Genomic DNA, 21303 nt, shown 5'->3' on the forward strand with positions numbered 1-21303 from the left:
GCCACAGCACATATCTAATGGTGATCCTAACGGTGACTCCTGGATGTCTGGGCCACGGCTCTGGAAATACTATCAGTTGATTCCCGGGCCTTTGGAGCCTGTCTTGTCTTGTCTTGAACAAGGAATGTCTGGAACATCAGGTTCGTGCCTTCCCTGACTGTCAATTTGTGAGTCCCCGATGGCCTGCCACCAGGCCCTACTGCCTCCAGGAATTACCCCCCAAGGGGCGGGCAGCTGGATACCTCCCTTACCACGTGGAAGAGCTTGAAGAAGTCCACATTGGCGTACAGGGTGTCTTCCATCCATTGTAGGGTGCCCTGGGAGAGGGAGCACAACGCATCACGCACCGTGTGCACCGCACGGCGCTGGGGGAAGATGAGGAAGCGCTCCAGGAGGGCCTCACTGCAGGCGATGTCCTTCAGCACTAGGTCTGGGACTCCATGAGCAAACTGCAGAAAGGAAAAGCAACACTGGAAACCTCCCTGTCGCAGAGGAAGACTGGCCCATCCAAAGATGTCCATGTCCTAACCCACAGAACCTGTGAATACGTTATGTGGCACGGCAAGGGGAATTAAGCTTGCAGATGAAACTAAAGTTGCTAATCAGCTGAATTTAAAATAAGGAGATTATTTTGGATTACCTGGGTGAGCCTAATGTAATAACAAGGGTCCTTTAAATGTGGAAGAGGGAAGCAGAAGAAACAATGTCTGCCTTGAAGATGAAGGGAGGCCACCAGCCGAGGAAAGTAGACAGTCTCTAGAGGCAAGAAAATGAATTTTCCTCTACTTCCCTCAGTAAGGAGCACAGCACTGCTGGCTCCTTGACTTTTAGATTCTGACCTCTAGAACCATAAAATAATAAATTTGTATTGTTTTAAGCCACTAAGTTTGTGGTAATTTGTTATAGCAGCCATAGAAAACGAATATATTCCCAGGCCTCATTTTAGCAGAGAGACTTTACAATTTAAGCCATCCCTTCTTAGCACATGATGCTAAGGTACCATCAGGAACTACTTCCTGAAGCTGAGGTGGGGGACTGGCTAGAATGCATTTGGAGTGATGGTGAATGACCACCCCTGCCTTCCTGTCTCACCAGATTTAACAAATAAAAATACTGCATGCCCAGTTAAATTTGAATTTCAGATAAACAGTGAACAATTTTTGGTACAAGTTATGTCCCAAACAGAGTCCAAATGGGACATCCTCATGCTGAAAAACTGTTTGTTGTTTACCTAAAATTCAAATTTAACCAGGCACCCTGTAGTTTATCTGACGATGCTAACCCCTGGAGCTCCCACATCCGGAAGCTCCTGTGGAGCACAATCCCCATGATGGCCTCCAGAGGCCAAGGAGGCCTCAACGCTGGCCAGGGACCCTTGTCCACCCAGCACAGTAACTGGCCTCCTGGAGTCCTGGACTCCCAGTAGTGGACAAAACCCTAAATACCATAAATAGAACAGGTTCATGAACTTCCCTGGCCTCCACAGTCCCATGCCTTCTACACAATCCTCTGGGCTGGAGAACGGAGCAGGTGGGTCTCTGTTGCCCCCTGTATGGAAACTGTCCAGACCACACACAGAAGCCCAGTCCCCAAATGAGGCCCAGGTCACAGCTGGTGCTGAGTGGGTGTGGACTCCGTGGATCTCAGGGGCCTGTAACTGGGTGCATATTCCAACAGAGCCTTCCTGTTTTGTCCATACCTTACTTCTCATCTCCAGGCAAAAACCTCACCCCAACTCTCTTCCCAGAGTCTGAAACATTTTGAGGTGGAGGGAATTAATGAGCTCATTAGAGTCCAAACCTCTAATATTCCAGAGGAGGGAAGTGATGGAAAAGGGGTTAGGTGACTTGAGAAGGTTACACAACAGGCGAGGGAGAAAGCTGGGACACCATGAAAATGCAACTCATTCATTCAATGCTCATTCACTGCGTTCCCATTCTGCAGGGACTAGGAGAGTTACTGGGGATACAGCGAGAATAAGATGAATTTTCTGCCCTCCCAAAAACTAGCTAGGCTAGTTTCCAGGCTAGCTGGAAATGCAGGCATTTAAACAGCAGGAGGTGCTAGACTGAACGTCGTGAAACCAGAGTGCAGAAGAGGGAGTGTTGAGAATTGCTAGTAAAAGTAGCTGGTATTTATTGAGTGTTTATTATGTGCCATGCACTATTCTAATTGCTTCACGGATATTAATTCTTTTAACCCCCACAACCACCGTATATGGTAGGTACTTTTATTATCTCCATTTTACCAATGAGGAAACAGATTGCTTATTAACTTGCAGTGAACCTTGTGACCTTGCTGAGATTTGAACACACAGCTTGTGCTTAACCATTACCCGTTAGCTCTTTGTCGATTAGGGAAGGGGGAGGGCGCAGGACAAAGAAGGGAGGGTTTATGAACTGTTTCACTGAGGAGGCAACACTTGAGCTGGGCCTGGAAGAATGTTCAGGAGGTTGCACGGCTAGGGGTGAGAGGTGTGATGAGGGATGGACCAGAGAACCGTATTACTTTAATTGCCTAATAATTCCCTCAATGGGGAGAGACCGAGTGATGTTATTCCCTTTGGAGCTGTGCTCAGACACTAGGCAGAGGGATATCCAGTTCTAATGGTAAAAAACGAAATTCCATGTATAATGAGGATGATCGGGTAGAGAGCTGCAAGCCCCATGTAGCTGTTTAAATTTAAAATAATTAAAATTAAATAACATTTAAAAATTCAGTTCCTCAGCTGCACGAGCCCCATCTCAAGTGCCCACCAGCCACATGTGGCTAGTGGCTACCCTACAGACAGCACAGAGAGAGCACTACTGTCATGGAGGAAAATTCGTGTGGACAGTTCTGTCAAGGAGACCGAGATAGAGATCAGGAGGAAGGCACACAAGGCAGTCGGGCTAAGAAGCAGGGTGGGCACGAAGGCATGGAGGGAGCTGGGTCCACATGACCGGCCTCCGGAGCGCAGGAGCTGGGCTCCTTCCTAAGCTCTGAGTTTTGCTGATCAGGAAAGCATCAGCTAATCAGAAACTGCAACACTAAATAAAGGCACACCCCAGTGGCCCAGGCCCTGTCTTCTCCCCACATGAAAGGCCTCAGCCCTAATGCCAGCAGCACAGCAACTAGAAACCCAAATGTCACGTAGGTGAGGAACTGGAAAGAAATTTCCCCTAAATTCCTGCCCTTATCTCCATCTCCCTTTTATTACCAACTGGAAGTCATCACAGGCATTTCCAGGACTTGAGTTTTATGAGCTGAAGAGAAAGCAAAGGGGAAAGTGAGCAAGTGATGCTGCCCACCCCCCGCCCCCGGCTTGGGATGGGAGGGGAGCCAAGCAGGGCCGGGCAGCCAGGCCTGACCCCAAGGGCCGCCCCAGGAGCACGCTGTGGTCAAGCCTGGGCACTGGGGGTGCCGGGTTCCAAGGGCCCTGACACTCTGCCTCAGGGCTGAACCTCAGCTCCCCTTGTCTAGTTTCAGTGAAAACCTCAGGGTCTGAGAAGCCAGAAAAGCAGGTATGGGCTTCTCCACTGTTGTGCTGGGAACCAGCTTGAAAACCCCCTTCAAAGGAGCCAATCTCAGCCAGGCAGGTGGGTCCCCTCCCTTCTCTGGGCTCAGACAGCACCCTGTGCAGACCTTTGCCTCAGGACTGACACAGGCCCTGAAATTCTCTATTTACATCTCCGTCTCCCCTGGAGTCTAGAGGAGGTGCAGTCCTGGCCAGGAGAGCCAGGCGGGGCGTCTGTGCTAAGGCCCCTGCTTATCATGCGTTCTCACCATGTTCATCACACTAGGAATCCACACCCCCAGGATGCTGGGCCAGGAGCCCATGAGGCCCCAAACTAGAGCAGTGGTTCTCATCCCTGAGCCATCAGAACCACTTGGAGGGCTTGTTAAAGCAGAGACTGCTGGTCAGTCTGGGATGGGGCCTGAGAATTTACTCCCAGTCCTTGCTGAGGCTATTGGTCTTGGACCCTGAGAACCACTGAACGAGCACGGGACTAGGAACGAGAAGACCTGGATTCCGTGCCAGCTCGGACAATTCTAGCTCTACAGCTGTGCACAAGTCAGTCAATCACCAGGCACGTCAGTTTCCCCATCTGTTTGACCCAGCTCGGGATTAATGTGAGGAGCACAGGCGCTAACAGATGTGAAAGTCATATGTTAGTGGTAAAAACACTCTGAATAAATACAGGAGATTATGAAAACAGACAAAATCGATTTGGGGGGGATAGAAGGAGTTCGCCTGGCACTGGGAAGAAATGGTCCAGGAAATCAGAGGTCTGCTTCTACTTGCAGCCGTTATTGGGCTCTGTGACCTCGAAGGTCACCTCAGCACACTCAGACCCTGGCTTTGCCTTTTTCTTGGCTGGAACTCTCCTCTCACAGGCATTTGCATGGTGCCTTCTCTTCAGTTAGATCTGCTCAAATAGCACCTCCTCAGGAAGGTCTTCCCTGCCCATCAAATTTAAAACTGCCCCCAGTCCCTCCCTAACTCCGACCCTGCTAGACCTTCCTCACAGCCCCTTTCACAATCTGGAAACGCACGTAGGTGCCCTTGGCTTACTTGATTATTGCCTGTCGCCCCCGCTGGAATATGAGCTCCCAGAGTCAGGGGTTTCCTCGTATTGTTCCCACTGTATTCTGGTACCTAAAACATCTCTACGTATTTAGTGAATACATGAATAAAGCTCAGTTTCCTCAACTATAAAAGGAGTTTGAGCCACATGGTCTCTAAGGTTCCTTCCAGTCATAAACTCTGAGATGTTTTAAGGGCTGCCAGGATTTGTGCCGCTCCAGAATCCTGCGATGGGAATGCTCATCACCACAAGTGACCCCCAGGTATTCTCCTGAGTGTGCGGCATGAATGTGAATGATTCTGAATGTGAAAGCAAGAAGGAAAAAAGAAACTCAAGGTCTCCTTTGCCTTTCTCAGGCTCAGGCTCAGTGCCCACCCTTCCCCTCCAGGGACCACTGACCAATGACATCCACCTACCTGCTCTGGACGGACTTGGGAGTTGACCAGAAAGTAGACAACTGAGTCAGACAGGCCAATGTTCTTTATGAGAAACAGTGTCAGTGTTTCCTCATCTTTTAGGACATCCCGTATTCGTATTCCTCTTCCTGCGTAGGAATGAAAAAAAGAACAGGGTGTCGGAGGAGAGATGGGTCAAAAAAAGGAAAACATCTAGAATTGATTTCTAACTTGACTCTCAGAGGAAGGCTCTGTTTGGGGTTCCCTGGGAGCGCCTAAGAGCCAGGGCCCCTGCCAGTGGCAGTCACAGCATTTACTGCTGGGGCAGGCGAGCCAAATTTAGTGAGAAGGCACACAAGGTGGAAAAAGTTAGGTCGGGGTGGTGGCCATCGGATGCTTTGTGGAGTTGGTCTTGGACAATGGGGTGGGGGTGAGGAGCAGTCTTGTCCCCCTGGGAATATTTGGCAATGTCTGGAGACATTTTTGGTTGTTACAACTGGGGAAGTATTGATACTAGTGGGTAGGGGCCAGGGATACCACCAAACATCCCACAAGGCACAGGACAACCCCGTTTCTCTGATAAAACAAAGAACTATCTGGTTCAAAAGGTCAATAGTGCTAAGGCTGAGAAAGTCTAGAATTGGAGGAGAATTAGTGCCATTGTCATGGGGTACAGAACCCTTCTTGGTGATTCTGTCATCTCAGCTATGGCTCTAAGCTCAGGGTATGGACATGTACTAAGAGAGATCAAGCTGTCTGGGGCAAGAAAATCTTCACGTGGGGAAAGGGGGATGGCCTGTTGCCTGGGCTTGCAGTTTCATGCCCTGATCAGCTCAGTCACATTCTTTCAGCTCCACTCAAAACCTACTGGAAGCAGAAATTTCTTTATAAGGAGGCATAAAGGACTTCTAACAGTTGAGGTGACCTTGGGGCAAGTGATTGAACCTCTCTGTGCCTGCACTTTCCACATCCACCTCTTAGGATCGTTGTGGGGTGACTCAGGATAAGGAGTGTAAAGTGCTTATTAGCTCCCAGCTCAAAAAAATGCTTGACCTGATTGCATTAATATTATTCTTACCCCTCCCAGGGGAGGCACACCCACCTTCTCTGTTTGCTTCCAGGGCCAACACTCACTCTGAAGCTGGCCACTGCTACAGTTCATGAGGCACCAGCCAGAGAAGAGGGGGACGGGCCCAGATATTTATGAAATCATTTCAACATTAAGGGAAAGCATTTGGGTTGCATGAAAACAGTTATCTCTACATCCCAACGTCTCCGGGAGCCTGGTTGACTGCTTATCTCTTAGTTCTTCTTTAACTAACGTTAATCATCAAATGCCCCTGTTCCTTCCAGCTTCTAACACCACAGTGCTCTTCCTCCCCAAATTCTCCCCAGGCCGCCGAGAGGCCTAGCCCCCCAAGTGCTTGACAGTCACCCTTCATGTTCAGGTTGTGACTTTCTTTGTGTATGTCTTATCCAGATTGATGTCGCTGCTAATTTCCTCTTGAAAGGGGATGGGCCAGCCACAGGCCTGCCCGTGCAGCTGGGGCAGGGGAACCAGCCCCGAGGTCCCACCACACAGCAGCCTCTCTCACCACAGTGGATGTCCCTTAGAGTTGTACTGCCAGGTAGCTCAGTATCACTACCTTTTGCTTAGGAAAAGCCCAAAGCCTTTAGGGGAAACTGACTATAATATATAATAGTCCCTTTTACCTTCAGTGGATATATTCCGAGACCCCCCCCCAGTGGATACAGATAGTACCAGACCCTATATATACTACGTTTTTTCCTATACATACGTACCTATGATGAAGTTTAATTTATAAATTAGGCACAGTGAAAGAATATCCAAATTGCCAGCATCACTGGTCTTTCACTTTGGGGCCGTTATTAAATAAAATAAGAGTTATTCATACACAAGCACTATGATACTGCCATAGTCGATCTGATAAGCTAAGCTAGACAGCTAGTAAGTGACTAACACGCGGGATACCTGGTCAAAGGAATGGTTTCCATCCTGGGTAGGTTAGCCCAAGATTTCATCATGCTACTCAGAACGGCACACAATTTAAAACTTATGAGTTGTTCACTTCTGGAATTTTCCATTTAATATTTTTGGACTGTGGTTGACCACAGATAACTGAAACCATGGATTGGGGGCATTCCCCCAAGAGAGGGGGATGGTTCTGAGAGGGGCTGGTCTATTTTCTTCTTGCCTTCTTTCCTTTTCAATAACATATGTCTGTCATCTTCCAAACCCAGCTTCCTTTTTTCTTCCCCTGGGGCACCAGCTTGGTTGTTCATCTCTGAATCATTTCTTTGTATACAGTATTATACTACATCCTCTGGCCTCCAGCAATGCAACCCCAAACACACACACACACACACACACACACACACAGAGGCTCTTGAGAGTAGGGAGCTAAGGATCCTGCTTTTATTATACTCCCCATCATACTGAGCAATGCTGGGCACAGAGATGTAAGCCCTCCAAGTCACCTCTATCTGACACCCAGCATTAGAGCCTGACGTGGAATCAGGTCCTTGGTAAATGTCTGCGGAATGACAGGAGACACCCAATAAATATCTGTTGTCTTGACCTGAGAGTCAGGGCCCTATCTGACTAGTGTAACTCTTTGTTATTCTTTAACTCCCTCACCTGACCTTACATACAAATACCTTGCTGGGGAGAAGGGACAAAACAAAGGAAACTGGGAGTGATTTCGCCCTGGTCCAGTTTCCCACCCAGGTGCCTGGGCTGCCGTGGCCCTAGGGAGAAGGGGCAGGAGCGTGCCGGTTCAGCACACCTGAGGAGGGCTGGGGGCCACCCTGTTCGGAGAGCGTGGGGCCGAAAGTGTAGGCAGTGGCCGATACCAGACAGCAGCTACACCAGACTCCCGAGGGAGAAATGTGAACTGGGGGCCTGAGGAAAGAAAAATAAATGTAGTTTAAAATGTGGTTCTTCTTGTTCTCTTCCCTGGGAAGATTAGAGGCTGGGGGAGGGGGCCGCTGAGGCCCATGGAGGTCAGGGGAGCTGAGGCTGGGGTGGGGGAAGCCAGGAGAAGGTGTGCGTGAGGCTAAGGGGGAAGACAGCATTTAAAGATGATTGAGAGACCGCAAAGCTTGCTTGGGGGTGAGTGCGGAGGGGGCTTCATGGCTGGTCTTTTACCATTAATCCTCCTCTGCGGAGAATGCAGTACTACAGGTTTGCTGGGAAAGGAAAATGCCCTGGGTCACCACTGGCATACTTTCCCAGGTGACCGGGAACTGACAGGCAAAAGCACACCCTAGTTACAGCCACCCACCTCGCTTTCAAAGGCTTAACCCTCCACTGCAGCTTTGGGCTGAGGAGTCAATGCTCAGAGCCGGCAAGGTCCCCAGGGGACCCTGGGACAGACTCTGAAACCGTCTTCAGTTCTGATGGTGGACTTCAGTCCCCGGCCTGGAATTCCTTCAGAGACTCTGTCTCTTTTCTTGGGGATGGTCCCCTTTACCCTCTCATGGCCACCAAGGTCAGGGGTTCTGCAGAGTCTGTGTTCTCGGCCCCCAAAGTCCTCTGGAGAGCCTTGGCTGGCCTTCCCTGACCCAGTTTTCCCAGCGCCCCGAAGCTGCCCTCTTGAAAGGAACGTTCGCCGACAGCCTGAAGGCCGGCAGAAGGAGCATCTGCGTGCCAATTCAAAACTAGTCCTGCGTCGGGCCGGGAAGGAGTGGTTTTGGTTCCCATATACAGGCTTGAAAGACCACAGAGACACTGTGGTTTGAAATGACTTCCTTTATATTTCCTCCCAGCCGGACTCCATCCGACAATCAGAAAACAAAATGAAATATCTGCTGGATGAATGGGGTAGACAGTCATTCCAGGGGTCGGATAAGCCCGTGTTCTCATCCGCTTGTTTAACCTTGGGGGAAAAAAATGCTTTCTTGTTTGTGCTTTCCCCTTACTTCCCTCACTATTAAAATGCTAACCGTGCTCATACCCTGCAAGGCCCTTTAAGCTTGAGCTAAGTAAAATCTTAGTAAACTTCCGAGTAGCAAAGAAGACAGTGTTTGTAATCTGGTTTTACTACTTAAAGTATATGCATTACTATCTTTGAAAGAATTAGAATGTAATGAAGTAATTTTAACGGTCATCTGATCACACTGGTGTCCTTTATTACTCCAATGGGGAGAGAAGGGAGAAGGTGGCCCAGTGGGAGGAGGGTCAGGTTCTCCTTGGACAACTTTCCCCTCCTGACTCCCCTGTGCTCTTTGAAGCCCCCCTGCTTCCCTCCACCAGCCCCCCACATGGTGTGGTCACTGACCACTTGGTCCTTCCACTTCTGCCCAGGGACCCCTCAGGGGAGGGCACTGGTCTGACCACCTCTCTGTCCCCAGGGACTGGCACACTGCCTGGCTCGGTGGGCGCTCACCAAACATCTGCTGACTGTGCAGCATGGGTGAGGAGCCCTGGAGGGTTGGCTTGTACCATTCTCCCCGAGCAGAAGCTTTTCTATCCAGCCCCTCCTGTCCCCTTGGATGTCCCCTTCCTCAACCTTGTCATCCTCCAAGATCATCCTGACAGTCACTTCCCCATCTCCATCCTAGGAGCAGACATCTCGCAGCAGCAACAAACCACTTCCTTCGCAGCCTCTGAGCCCCACCCCTGAAAAAACTTTTCCACTCCCAGGACTGCAGTGACCCCTGGGGTCCTGGCAGCCCTGTTCTCTTCCAGCTGCTCATCTGCCCCTGCAAGGGGATGTGGTCCAGCTGGTGCCCAGGCCACTGCCATGGCCAGTCTCTCCAGCCACCTACAGAGGAGTCTATGGCGGATGTGACAAACACAACATTAACTTGTGCTCTAAAAAGAGATGTAAGAGTGGTTACTGGGTTTGGGTTTTGCTTGTTTCTAGTTCTTCCCCTGGGGAGGAGGGGCATGGGAGAGGGAGCTCCTCCACCCTTCCTCCTCACGCTTCTGCACTCCAATGGGCTCTCCTACCCACACCACCTCAGTGTCCATCCAGCGTGGCCTCTCATTTCCTTCCCCTCCCCATCACCTAACCTTCACCTCCGCTCCACTTCAACAACCATGGCCACACCTGGGGGCTTGTTTTTATCTGTCCTGCATGCCTTTGAAATCCTGAATTCGCATATTTCACATTCTGACCACATCTGTCAATCTTTCCATCCTGCTATTTCCTCAGTCCTTAAACAGGGTCATGGAACCCTCCAAGACCTCTATTCTCTTGCCCCTCCATTCTCCCCTGGGCAATTGCAGTACTTCTGGCTTCTCCTCCATCCATATGCAGCCTGAACCCGATCCGTGTAGTCCAATCACCACCCTCAACCCCCTGGACTCCTGGACTTTCTGTGGCACCTCCCTACCAGCCCCCAGCCCTGCATCCCCCCACTCTGCACCTGCTCTGCCTCAGGGCCTGGGATGCTGAATATTACCAGAAGAAACACAATAACTGTACATATTTATGTCATGATAAACATGTGCTCTGACCTCCCTGGCTCCTTACTGCTACTTGGCATTGCTTCCACATGGTCCTGGGTAGGTCACTCTCTAGGACTCTGTGAAAGTGTTCCACACCTTTACCATGCTCTGCACACTCCTCCCCCTGCTCCCAGCCCTTCACCTGGCCTCAGACTTCCCAGAGCACCATCTCTCTCCGCATTCTCCTATCTCTGGACTTACCTGGAATGAGACCTTTCCTGCCTTCTTTCCCAACTTCCCACCTTCAAGCCTGGCAGGAAGAGGAGTTCTTGCCAAGGTAAGCCTCATGCTGCCTCTAGGTCCCATACCTTCCTGCACCCTCTGGTATCTTTTGCAACCAAATCTCCAAACTCTTTCCTGTAATCTTCAGTCTCTCTGATGGAGAAGGCAAGTGAGAGGCAAGTGATAGTAAGAACACTAAAGCCCACCTCACCTGCAGTCCTCTCGGGGTGCATCCGGAGGGTGTTCATGAGTTGCGACAAGGTGCAGAGTTCTGTCCAAACCTGGCCAAGGTGCTGGCTCTCTCGTGCATCCATGAGGAGTTCTCGAAAATCTTGATACACCCTTGCCAAGCTGTAAGAAAGAGCCTCATCAATAAAGACATAGCTGTCATTTTCATCATCATCATTATCATCATCATAATACCTTGTAGAATTTTTTAACATACCACCTGCTTGACCTATCTATTACATTATGTATTCTCTCAATATTGCCAAGGCAAAGGAGAAAGATATTTTTACTTCCTTATACATATAAGATAACATGGGCAGTGAGAAATTTGTTGTCAAAAGTCTTCCAACTTTGCCAGGGCTGGGTCACCTCTCAACCCCATTCTCTATGTGTGTCCTGTCCCAAGAACCCTTAAATAGGATGATATTAGGAGATATTACTGGAGGCTCTTCCCAGCCAGTACCCACTTCTCTGAGACCTGCCCTTCCAGCCATTCATATGAGCAGGTTCTAACAGCCATGCTTAACCCGCAAAGTCCTCTCTGCACGCATGTACACACACACCTCCACCAAGGCTGATGGACAAGGAGAATAAAGCTGGGCTAAGCAGATTTGTTCCCAGGAATTTGAATGGTACTCAGGGATGCTCTTCTGATTGCCCAAGCTGAGGGGCCGTGAACTGGGCAACTAGCACCAGCCCAGGCATTGAGAAGCAGGAGATACTGGTCCATGGAGAGAGGCAAATGGAGTAGAAGCCCAGAGGGAGGCAGAGAGGCTGGACCTTGTAGGCCCAGACGGGAGGGAGCAGCTCCTGACGGCTCTCCAGTTCTTCTCCCACTCCCTGAGAACTGCCTTGCTGCTCCTGGCTTTTCAAGAAGATCTAGTGTCCAAACTATATCTTTCCCTCTGAGGCTTAAACTTGTTTATGTGTTTCTGTGCCTTGCAAGCAAATGAATGTTTCACTCATAATGTGTGTGTGAAACATGAAACCCAGATTTCCTTGTTCACATGCTGAGTACAGCTGGAGTCCGAAACCCCTTCCCTTCCCCAGCTCCCACCTCTCAATCTGTAGACACTGTCAGTGCCAGTCCCACCAAAGCTCCATACAGCCTCCGCTGAAATGCCTTCAAGTCTCCCCGATCCCATCATGGGACCCATGGGATCTCTAGGCAGGTGTTTCTTCTCAGGCACCTCAAGGAGGCTCAAGCTGAAAGTACAGATTGTAAATTAAAGCTTCCAGGTGGTGTTTGCAGCCATGGGAGCCCAGCTAAAATGCCATCTGCTGACTTTCCCAGGAAGGTGGGTGTTCTGTGTTCCCTCCTCCATCTTCCTATAATCCAGGGGTTAGCAAACAGATTATAGGCTTGTGGACCGTGCAGTCTCTGTCACAACTACTCACCTCTGCCTTTGTAGGGCAAAAGCAGTCGCAGTTTGTTCCCAGTGGGGAAGGCTACCTCTGAGTATTAAGCTGAATTACCAAATGTTCTTTTTATTTTAGTCAAAATGCAGTTTTGTCCTGGAGGAATTATATCCAGATCTCCTCTAAGGAAAGAACTGGAGTAACCAAATATCTCAGTTTCCCTCTGACTTGATGTTTATACAAGTAGGTGAAGCCTACTCCCCAACAAGCCTTTGTTGGTGAAATGCCACAAGCTGCAGCTCGAGGTCAGCCCAGTGGCTGAAGGACAATCCTGTCCTCATCCCTGAGCCTCTGTCTATAGAACATGTTACATCAAGTCCCCCTACCTCCTGCTCTGAGAGGGAATTCCAAAAATAGACCCTTTTCATATGGAATTTGACCTGAATTCGATCCCAGACCAGAGGTCATTAACCTGGAGTCCACAAGTCCCCTGAAATCATATGCACAGTGTAATGTTTTGTGTGTGTGTGTGTCCATCTTTCTTGGGAGAGGGGCCATCAGTTTCCATCAGATTCTCGGAATGGTCGTCAGCCCCACAGGTTAAGAACTTCTGCTCTCAAGCAGTATACTAAGATTTTGCCGACCAAGGGAACTGATGGCATTTATGACAGAGGATTTGGAAATTGTCTTTGTCTTCCAAGAAGCAAACTTCACCTTGTAAACTTGATTTCATTCACCCTCAGAAGGTTCCCTGACATTTTTCTTAGCCTTTAGATGTCCAAGAAGGCTTTTAAAGGAACAGAGATCTCTCAGAATTGATCCAGCGTGGCGAGCGATGTAAGGAAACAGAAGGGGAACTGAGTTGTTTTCATCCAGTGACTCCACCCAAGCAGGTGAATGGCCTGGAGGCAGTGGACACATCTCAGCAGGGGGCTGAAGTCAGACTCCAAGTCACATCTTGGGGATATATGGAACAAGAAATTGTGTTACGTGGTCTTAGTTTGAAGCCTTTTCCTCAAGTGCCCTGACAGCTGATAGAATGCTCCAAGGAGGAAACATGCCCTGCTCCTTTGAGTTTAAGGCTTCAGCAAGCCACAGAAACACTCATTCAGCATCACATGCTCTGTGTGCTCACACATGAACTCCAGGGCAAGATGAGAATAAAGGGTGCACAGCCTCCTCCTAGTATGGTGGGAATCTCAACACTTACATGGAGTTGTTATAGTTTGACACAATTCCAGGAGATTCTCCCGGGGTGGGACTTTGAAAACAAGGATTGTTCACATTGCAGAAAATTCCCTGGAGCCATGGCAACATTCCTGCTGAGGGCATCGCCTTGTTGGGAAAATGGCCTTTAAGACAGGAAATGAAGACAAGGAGTTAGTCATTGACGCTAAGTAGGATGCAGGCCCTAGGATCTAGAGCCTCTGCAGGAAGGACCCCTGCCCTTCTGGTGCTTTCCTTCATTCACCAACATTTAAGAAGCAGGGGCGGGACTTCCCTGGTGGCGCATAGGTTAAGAATCCACCTGCCAATGCAGGGGACACGGGTTCAATCCCTGGTCTGGGAAGATCCCACATGCCGCGGAGCAACTAAGCCCGTGTGCAGCAACTACTGAACCTGCGCTCCAGAGCCCGGGAGCCACAACTACTGAAGTCCGTGTGCCTAGAGCCCGTGCTCCGCAACAAGAGAAGCCACTGCAATCAAAAGCCCACACACCGCAACGAAGACCCAACGCAGCTAAGAATAAAATAAATAAATAAATTTGTTAAAAAAATACAAAATAAAAAAAGAAGCAGGAGCAGCTGCTGGAGACAGAGTCTCTTCTCTCAAGCTCCCAGTGTAGTGGAGAGATGGACAAATGTCATAATAGAGGCATGGACGGAAGTGTGAAGGGGGAACAGAGGAGGAGCACATCATTTCGGTGGGGGCGTGGGGAGAGGCAGAGAGACGTTAGCGCAAGAAGCCTCCGCGAGTTGCTGATGCTTGAGGAGGAGAAGAGGTCCATCTATTCCTTCCACAACTCTGTATTGAGCATCTACCCCCAAGCATGCAAGAGGGGGCCCAGGCGCAGGTTATGGGCTCCTTGCGGGGTGAGGTAAAGAGGCAAGAGTTTGATGCGTAGAAGGCTGAGTCAGAACTTGGGGCCTGAAACTTAAAAACAAGAGGCTGAGGAGCAAGAATAGGGGACTGAGCAGCTGTGCATAACTCCTGAGGCCCTCCCATCAGCTGTCTAGAGCCAGAAGATGGCATCCTGGCCAGAACCCAGACGAAGGCTTTCTCTGAGGGGCACAGTATAAAAGAGGCACTTCCAGGCTCACCTTCGGTCCCAGGACACCTCTGGGGTCCAAGAAATACTATATTATTAATATATTATTTTTTGTCCCTTCTCATTTTTCTTTAGCACCATGTCTAACATATCTCTGAACTGTCTCCAAAATATTTCAGAGAACTCATCTATAATCTTCTCCCTTTAAAGTCAGGAAGAGTTTAGGTATAGGAAAAAAACAACCAAATAAAAAATAATTACACAATTCTTCAGTAACCACATGTAAGTATTTGCATAGAATGTGTAGGATTTAAAAGTTAGTTTGCCTAACGCCGATGAATCTCTGTTTTCTGAATCGTAGGCATAAAATGATGATAAGCAGATCAGATCCTGGCACCCCCAGCCCCCAAAGCCTTTCTAAACAAGTGGATAGGACCTCCAGGCTGGCCAAGGCTCCCCCTACCCTCACCCCCATTATGCTTACATTCATGTTGGCTGTAGAGTGGGTTGACATTCCTTAACCAGATCAGGACCAGAAATAAAGATAAAGGCCACACAAGTTCCACCACAAAGCGAATCTGGGAAAACAAAACAAAAAGAGAGAAAGACCAGTGATGCTACGAGATTACAGGAAACATACCCAAAGCAGACATACTTCACTTCAGTGTCTGTCTATGCAGCAGGACTTTGGTTGTGGTATATTTACCTAAAGGACTTCCTTTTTTTAAATCCCATCTCCCATACTGCCTCTACTTTGATATATTAGACTAACAAGACTTGGTGTCCCTCTGGGTTCCATTCTGCCTCTATTTTAGAAAACTGCATTAGCACAGTACTTTCGTTAAAAGTCATCAAGATATGCGCTTCGATGTTTTTGGACGTTGCTGTGCATGTGAATGCAAATTCTGATTCTGTAAGACCCCATCAGATCTCACATGTCTAACAAGCTCACAGGTAATGCTGATACTGCAGGTAGTAAAGGTCTCCTTGTAACCTCTCCTTCTGCAGATGAGGAAACAGAGGCCCACGAAGGGCAGGTGACCTGTGCAGTGTCTCATCAGCAGTGACAGCATTGGAACCAAAATCCAGCCTCCTGTGTGCCGGCTCAGTGCTCTTCCACATTCCCCCCACTCCCACACACACACCGGCCCTGTCTTCTTCTAGTGCTGCTAGACTTTGCATATGTGGTCACTGAATGAATGAATGAATGAATGAATGAAGGTGCAAATGCCTCTGTGAAATACTGTGATCCATAGCAAAGTCAAACCCAGAAATCTGGGTATACCAACGTTTTCCTTCAACAATTTCTTGTTGCTTAAACTTATACCGCCATGGGATTTTATAACACTGGAAGAGGTTGCTGGTACCAACATAAAATTGAAAGTAGGTATTTAAATTTAGGTTCAATTTAGAGTTTAAGGACTCTTGGCTCCAAAGGAAGGAGAACAAGTTGGTTGCTACAGCCCACACCCTGAGGCATTGCACATGAGGGTATGGTTGGACGTGTGGGATTACTGGGGGGAGGGTGGGGGGGTATGTATTGGGGAATGTAATAGTTCTTCTACTCAACCCCCATTCCAGAGACCTTAGGAAGGAAACTCATAAGATTTAAAGGAGAATTAAGGCAGATGGCTAAGAACAGAAATGTAAGTATATATAGATCTGCTAGGGGCTATTCGCATGGTTTTAAATTTAACCCTTTGTTGTTCCTTCCAAAGAAATGTACTTAAACTCTCAGCAAAGTAGTGGACACCATAGCAGGTGCTCAATAAATCTTTGTTCCTTTTCTGTTGGTGAGGTCTGCTGGCAACTGAATTATGACAGATCATAAGTCGAAGACGGAAAAAAGATAATACATTGAAGAAAAAGCAAAACATGTTCAGGGTAGGTGGTGATTATGCAGTTGTAACTTTTTACAAAATGTTTTATCCAAAATATGTCTAGGGAGGATGTTTTAGAGGAAAAACTCACACAAACATTATGGGAAGAAGAAAGAAGATTTTTCCTTAAGGCACATATTCTCCCCCAAAATGGCAAAACACCAGTATTGGACAAGTCCCATCCTGTGTTAAGAGGACTGACCCCAAGCATACTTGATAGCCATAGAAATGTTGGCAGTCCCCCCAGGTCATGCAAATCAAGGGAGGAAGGGTAAAGACTGTCCCCGGTGACCCTATCTCACTGTTAACAGCTTCATCCATCTTTGCTGGGTACTAGCCAGCACAGCTGTTCCCACAGCAGCGCACTTCCCCTGTTTTATCACTCATCGTACTTCAGAGTCATTACTCCTTCATGAAGGTGTACCCCTCACTAGCTATAAGCTTCCTGAGGACGGGGACCACATCTATTCTTGTCACTACACCCAACACAGGGCCAAGCTTATAATAAGTGCCCAGTAAATATAGGTGGAATGAGTGAGTCTCTGTCAAGACTGGTCTAGGAGGCTTCTCTGGAAAGCTGGAGGTGACTAGAGGCTTAGGTAAACAACCGTTTGCAGACTTAACAAACTGCTTCCCCCAGGGACATGTATGCTGGCTTCACGCCTTCCATCCCAGGTCACCCTGTCAGTGGGCAAGGTCGGGGAGCAAGTTCCACAAGATAGCAATGTGAGTGATACATGCAAGCAATGAAACCAAAACTTATTCGTGGTGTCCTCACCAAGGAAATGAGACAACCAGTCCAGATTCTACACATTTGACTCTTCCTTAAGACAACTACTTGCAAAACTGGCTTCCTACCTAGTAAGTCAGCCACCTTCCATAGAGCAATGTCTATCTGGGAATTGTCTGGTGTATGAGACACTGATGTTGATTTGGGAATGGGAAGATCTAGATTAGGAGTCACTTTGGGGCTTGCTTAATCCCCAAGTCTCAGTTTTCTCATCTGTGAAATGGGTTTTGTCCTACAGCTTATACTGAGGGTTAAGAGTGTGTCAATACCAGGGGCTCTTAGCCAACTTCACTATTAGCTGTACAACCTTGGGTAACCCATTCTACCTCTCCATGCCTCAGGGTCTCTTCTGTAAAATGGGGGTGATATCAGGACCTACCTCTCAGAGCAGCTGTGATGAAATGAGTTCACTGTGTAAAACACCTAAAGCAGAGTCTGGCACATGGTAACATTCTATCAACGTGAGCCATTTATTATTGACCCTCACTTCTCCCAAGGGTCACAGGGACATTGTAGGTGACAGCACATTATAAAGTCTGAAGAGCAAGGAGTTATAATTAAAATTATCTGCAACTCCTAGGTCTGCCCTCCACTCACATTCATGTTTCCTCCTTTTCTCCCTTTCTGGAGTCAGAACTGCTCAGTTGTCAGTTTGGAAACACGGGGCTTCCTGAGAAAACTAACCACACACTGTCCCCTACTCCATATGTTAGAGGACCTTGGACCATGGGAGGGTCAGCTAGCCTGTCTTAACTGTCCCATGGATAAAATTCCCAAACTTAAGCTAGTGCATCTCATCCCTCTTTGCCATGTGAGTCACACCCTCTCTCATCTACTCACCCACTCACTCACTCACTCTTGTGTTTTTGAAGTATCTGGTCTTTGGAAGTCCACCCAGCAGGAGGAGGCCAGATCAGAATCTTCCTTTCCTCCTTCATCCTCTGCCTAGTGCTAGGACTAGTACAGATTTGCAGGAGCTCCTCTTCACCATATCGCTGAGTTAGGGCTGCTGTTTTCTGCCTATAGTCCCTGCCTCTCCAATGACCACCTTTGTTGACCTAGGTCTGCGGTTCTCACGCAGCTGCAGGCAGGAATCCTGTGGGGAGTTTGGGCCATGCCCCACATCAATTACACCAGGATGCCTGGCCGTAGGACATCAGCTCGGTGTCTTCTGTTTGTTTTTTAACACTTCTCAGGTAGTTCCAACGTGCAGCCGGGCCTGAGAACCACTGGCACAGGTAGTGGTTGGTAATCTTTGAAAAGCATTTTTTGAGAAGTCGGTGTTACTGCTCCAACTCTGCGAGCATTTGTTTTGGAAGGGCTGCATTTCACACTTCACTCCCTGCACAAAGACCACCGGCAATTCTTTTCTAGCCCTTCTAGCCCGGCAAGTCCTCACAACAACCTCTTCTCCCTCCCCCAGAATTGTGGACTCAGCACCCCGACCCCAGAGCGGCATCTTTGTCCTTGATGCTCAACTGTGCACAGGCATACCCTAGGGAGAAATTCCACAGTGTAATTAAAAACATGTTTTCAGAGCAGCTCTGACTCCCCACACCCCTTCTCTTTAAACATGTCTGTAACTTTAATTAAGCCCAGCCGAAGCTCAGAAGGGGCCGGTGGAAATTTTTTTTTCCAAACTGGTATTTCCTTGTTCCCCTTTTTTTTCCCCCTCCCCTCCCCCTCTCTTTACCACTCAACCTACTTAGGGGAGGAGGGGTCACATGGAAGGGCAGAGTCGTGCTTGTTGTTTTAAATCTTGGCCAGTTAGGTTTTCTTCCCTCCTACTCTGTTTTCAATTTGAAAGCGGGTGGCCAAGTTTTGAAATGAGCTGCAGGATTCTCCCTTCTGCACCGAGAGCCCAAACAGGGTTCTTAATCTGGATGAATATGACCCAGGACCTGGGAAGGCTTGGAGCTGGCTGCCCAGCTTCTCCACACCTGCCAGGTTTTCCTCATCTAATTCTGGGCCCCAAGTCAAAGGTCACAGCGGTACCAGATGTCCAGGTCTGGGGTCCAAGAAATGATAAGCCCTGTACTCTCATGAATCCTTAGGCTTCCCCAAGTATCCTGCCCTGATACGGAAGCTGGGACCAGGGAGATGACACTAAGGGGCCCTAGACTGTGGGCTCTAAGGGGCAAGAGACACATCTAATGGTCTTTATAAACCATCCCAACACAGTGCTTGACCCATGGAAAATGTGGGCGCACATGTATTTGTCCCCACCAGTGGGAGAGGTCTTATCACTGGAAACGCATGCTCTGGGGAATGAACTCCTTGTGGAGCCTTCTCTTACTCCTGCCAACCCCAATCTCTCTTCTGAGCTCCCAGAGCTCATCCTCATCCCCCACCCCATGCTTCCTTCTACTCCACAGTTGCACATGGTTTTCAGCTCAGTAATTGTGCACAGACACCTGCTTCCACCTGGCTCTGAATTCCATGAGGGCAGGGGCTGTCTAACTCACCTGGCTATATAGGACGTAGAGGGTGACCATACAGCCCAGTTTGCCAGGTCCAGTATCAGTTTACACTTACTGTGCTGGTGCAATTATTAATTATTACTATTATTAATTATTAATAGTGCCTCCTTTCACTTTTAAAACTACCCTGGATTGGATGATAAATTATACAGTCACCCTATCTTTGTGGTCTTCCTGACCAGCTTATTAGACGGGGCTTTATACATGGGGGCAGTGTGGGGTAACTGACATGTCTGCCTGTCCTGGAGTCCTGGATCCAGCCCCACCAGTCACTAACATCTGAAGCCTCAACGACCTCATCTGTACCCATGGCGGATAATAGTGGTAGCTCTCTCACGGTACTGAGGTGAGGGTTAAATGAGGTGATACTTAGTGCAGTGCCAGGCACTTAGTAATACTTAATAATGTCAACAGAGGAAGAAAAAAAGGGAGGGAGGAAAGCAGAGATCTGAAGACTTTCATTTATGCTCTTAGTGATAAAGAGGAGGAATGGGGAAATTTGGTATCTGGTTTTTGCTCCTGCTCTGCTCACAAGAGTAAACATCAAAAACCATGAAAGTTTGAGGAATTAAAAACCTAGGAGCTGAGTTATGGGCTGCGTGTGTTGTATTTTTCTTTCTTAGAGTCACCATTTCGTGAAGGCAGGAGCTTCCAGAAAGTTTACAGCTTCAAAAGTTTACAGAAGGAGCCACAGATCCCTATCAGAGCTTTTAGGGGCTGTGGGGATATCTCCATCATACCCAGACATCCTGGAAATTTCCAGAATGTGGGAGCAGAGGGGAAGCTAGCTGGAGGCACACCAGACAGAGACCTCAATTTCCAGGCCATCATGATGTCATCATACAAATGTCAGCCCCAACTAGGTGCTTCCTGGGAGATTCCTGCAGTCAAGGTCCTCAGCCTGAAAGGCCCCGTCTCGCTGCAGAGGGGCTGGCAATGTGCTCCCCTAGGAAGCACACTGGAGAAGACAGAGTCCCTGAACAGGGGCCACCTACCAACACCAGCAAAAGGAAGCAGAGACTGTGAGGGCCTCCTGGGTCTGGGCCTAAGACTGGGCTCAGAGACCCCAGCAGCAGCCTCATTGCATCGCTTACTCACAGGTCTACAGGTCTGAGGTCCACCTCTGCTAACGTCTCCTCTGTGTTCTTCTCCTCTGTATTCCGCTTTCTCCCTTCGGTTCTCTCAGCTCCAGGGGTGGTAGCTGCATCCTGCAATTGCTACCTCCATGTCACCCTGGAGTTCTGTTACATCCTCAGTTACCAGCTTTGTACTAGCTAACACCTCCTTGTATTAGAGTCCCTCCGACTGGACCCTGACTGAGACACTCATCATAGGTCTTCAGATGTTCCACCTGTTGGCCCCCTTCCCTCTCTAACCTTCTTTCCAACGCCCACACAAACCCTGTCCTGCCCACACAAACCCACGCTGAATCGAGGCTTGGAACAGATCTGTCCTCTTCTTCCCTACAGCCCGTCTTCCTCCCTGTCTCCTTCCAAGCTCTCTTGCCTTGCCTGGATCCCTCTAATCTCAACCCTGCCCACCCCTCAACCCTCCCCCCTTCATCTTCTCTCGGCTCGTTTAGTCATCTGGCATTGCCATGCCCCTGAGGCCATAGCAATGTGCATTATTTCTTTAT

At 48.7% G+C, this 21303-nt stretch overlaps 1 protein-coding gene across 1 annotated transcript in view; it reads right to left on the reverse strand.

Moving 5' to 3' along the window:
* Window positions 1-21303, reverse strand: part of ABCA4 (ATP binding cassette subfamily A member 4) — a 145274-nt gene that overhangs the window by 110208 nt on the left and 13763 nt on the right. The window contains exons 2-6 of the mRNA XM_057528069.1: window positions 15002-15095; window positions 13459-13600; window positions 10873-11012; window positions 4985-5112; window positions 252-449 (exon numbers count right to left, since the gene is read on the reverse strand). Coding sequence (XP_057384052.1) covers window positions 252-449; window positions 4985-5112; window positions 10873-11012; window positions 13459-13600; window positions 15002-15095 — 702 coding nt within the window. The remainder of the gene's footprint in view (window positions 1-251; window positions 450-4984; window positions 5113-10872; window positions 11013-13458; window positions 13601-15001; window positions 15096-21303) is intronic.

This window comes from Balaenoptera acutorostrata, chromosome 1 (genome assembly GCF_949987535.1).
Source record: "Balaenoptera acutorostrata chromosome 1, mBalAcu1.1, whole genome shotgun sequence".
In the NCBI taxonomy this organism is placed as follows: Eukaryota; Metazoa; Chordata; class Mammalia; order Artiodactyla; family Balaenopteridae; genus Balaenoptera; species Balaenoptera acutorostrata.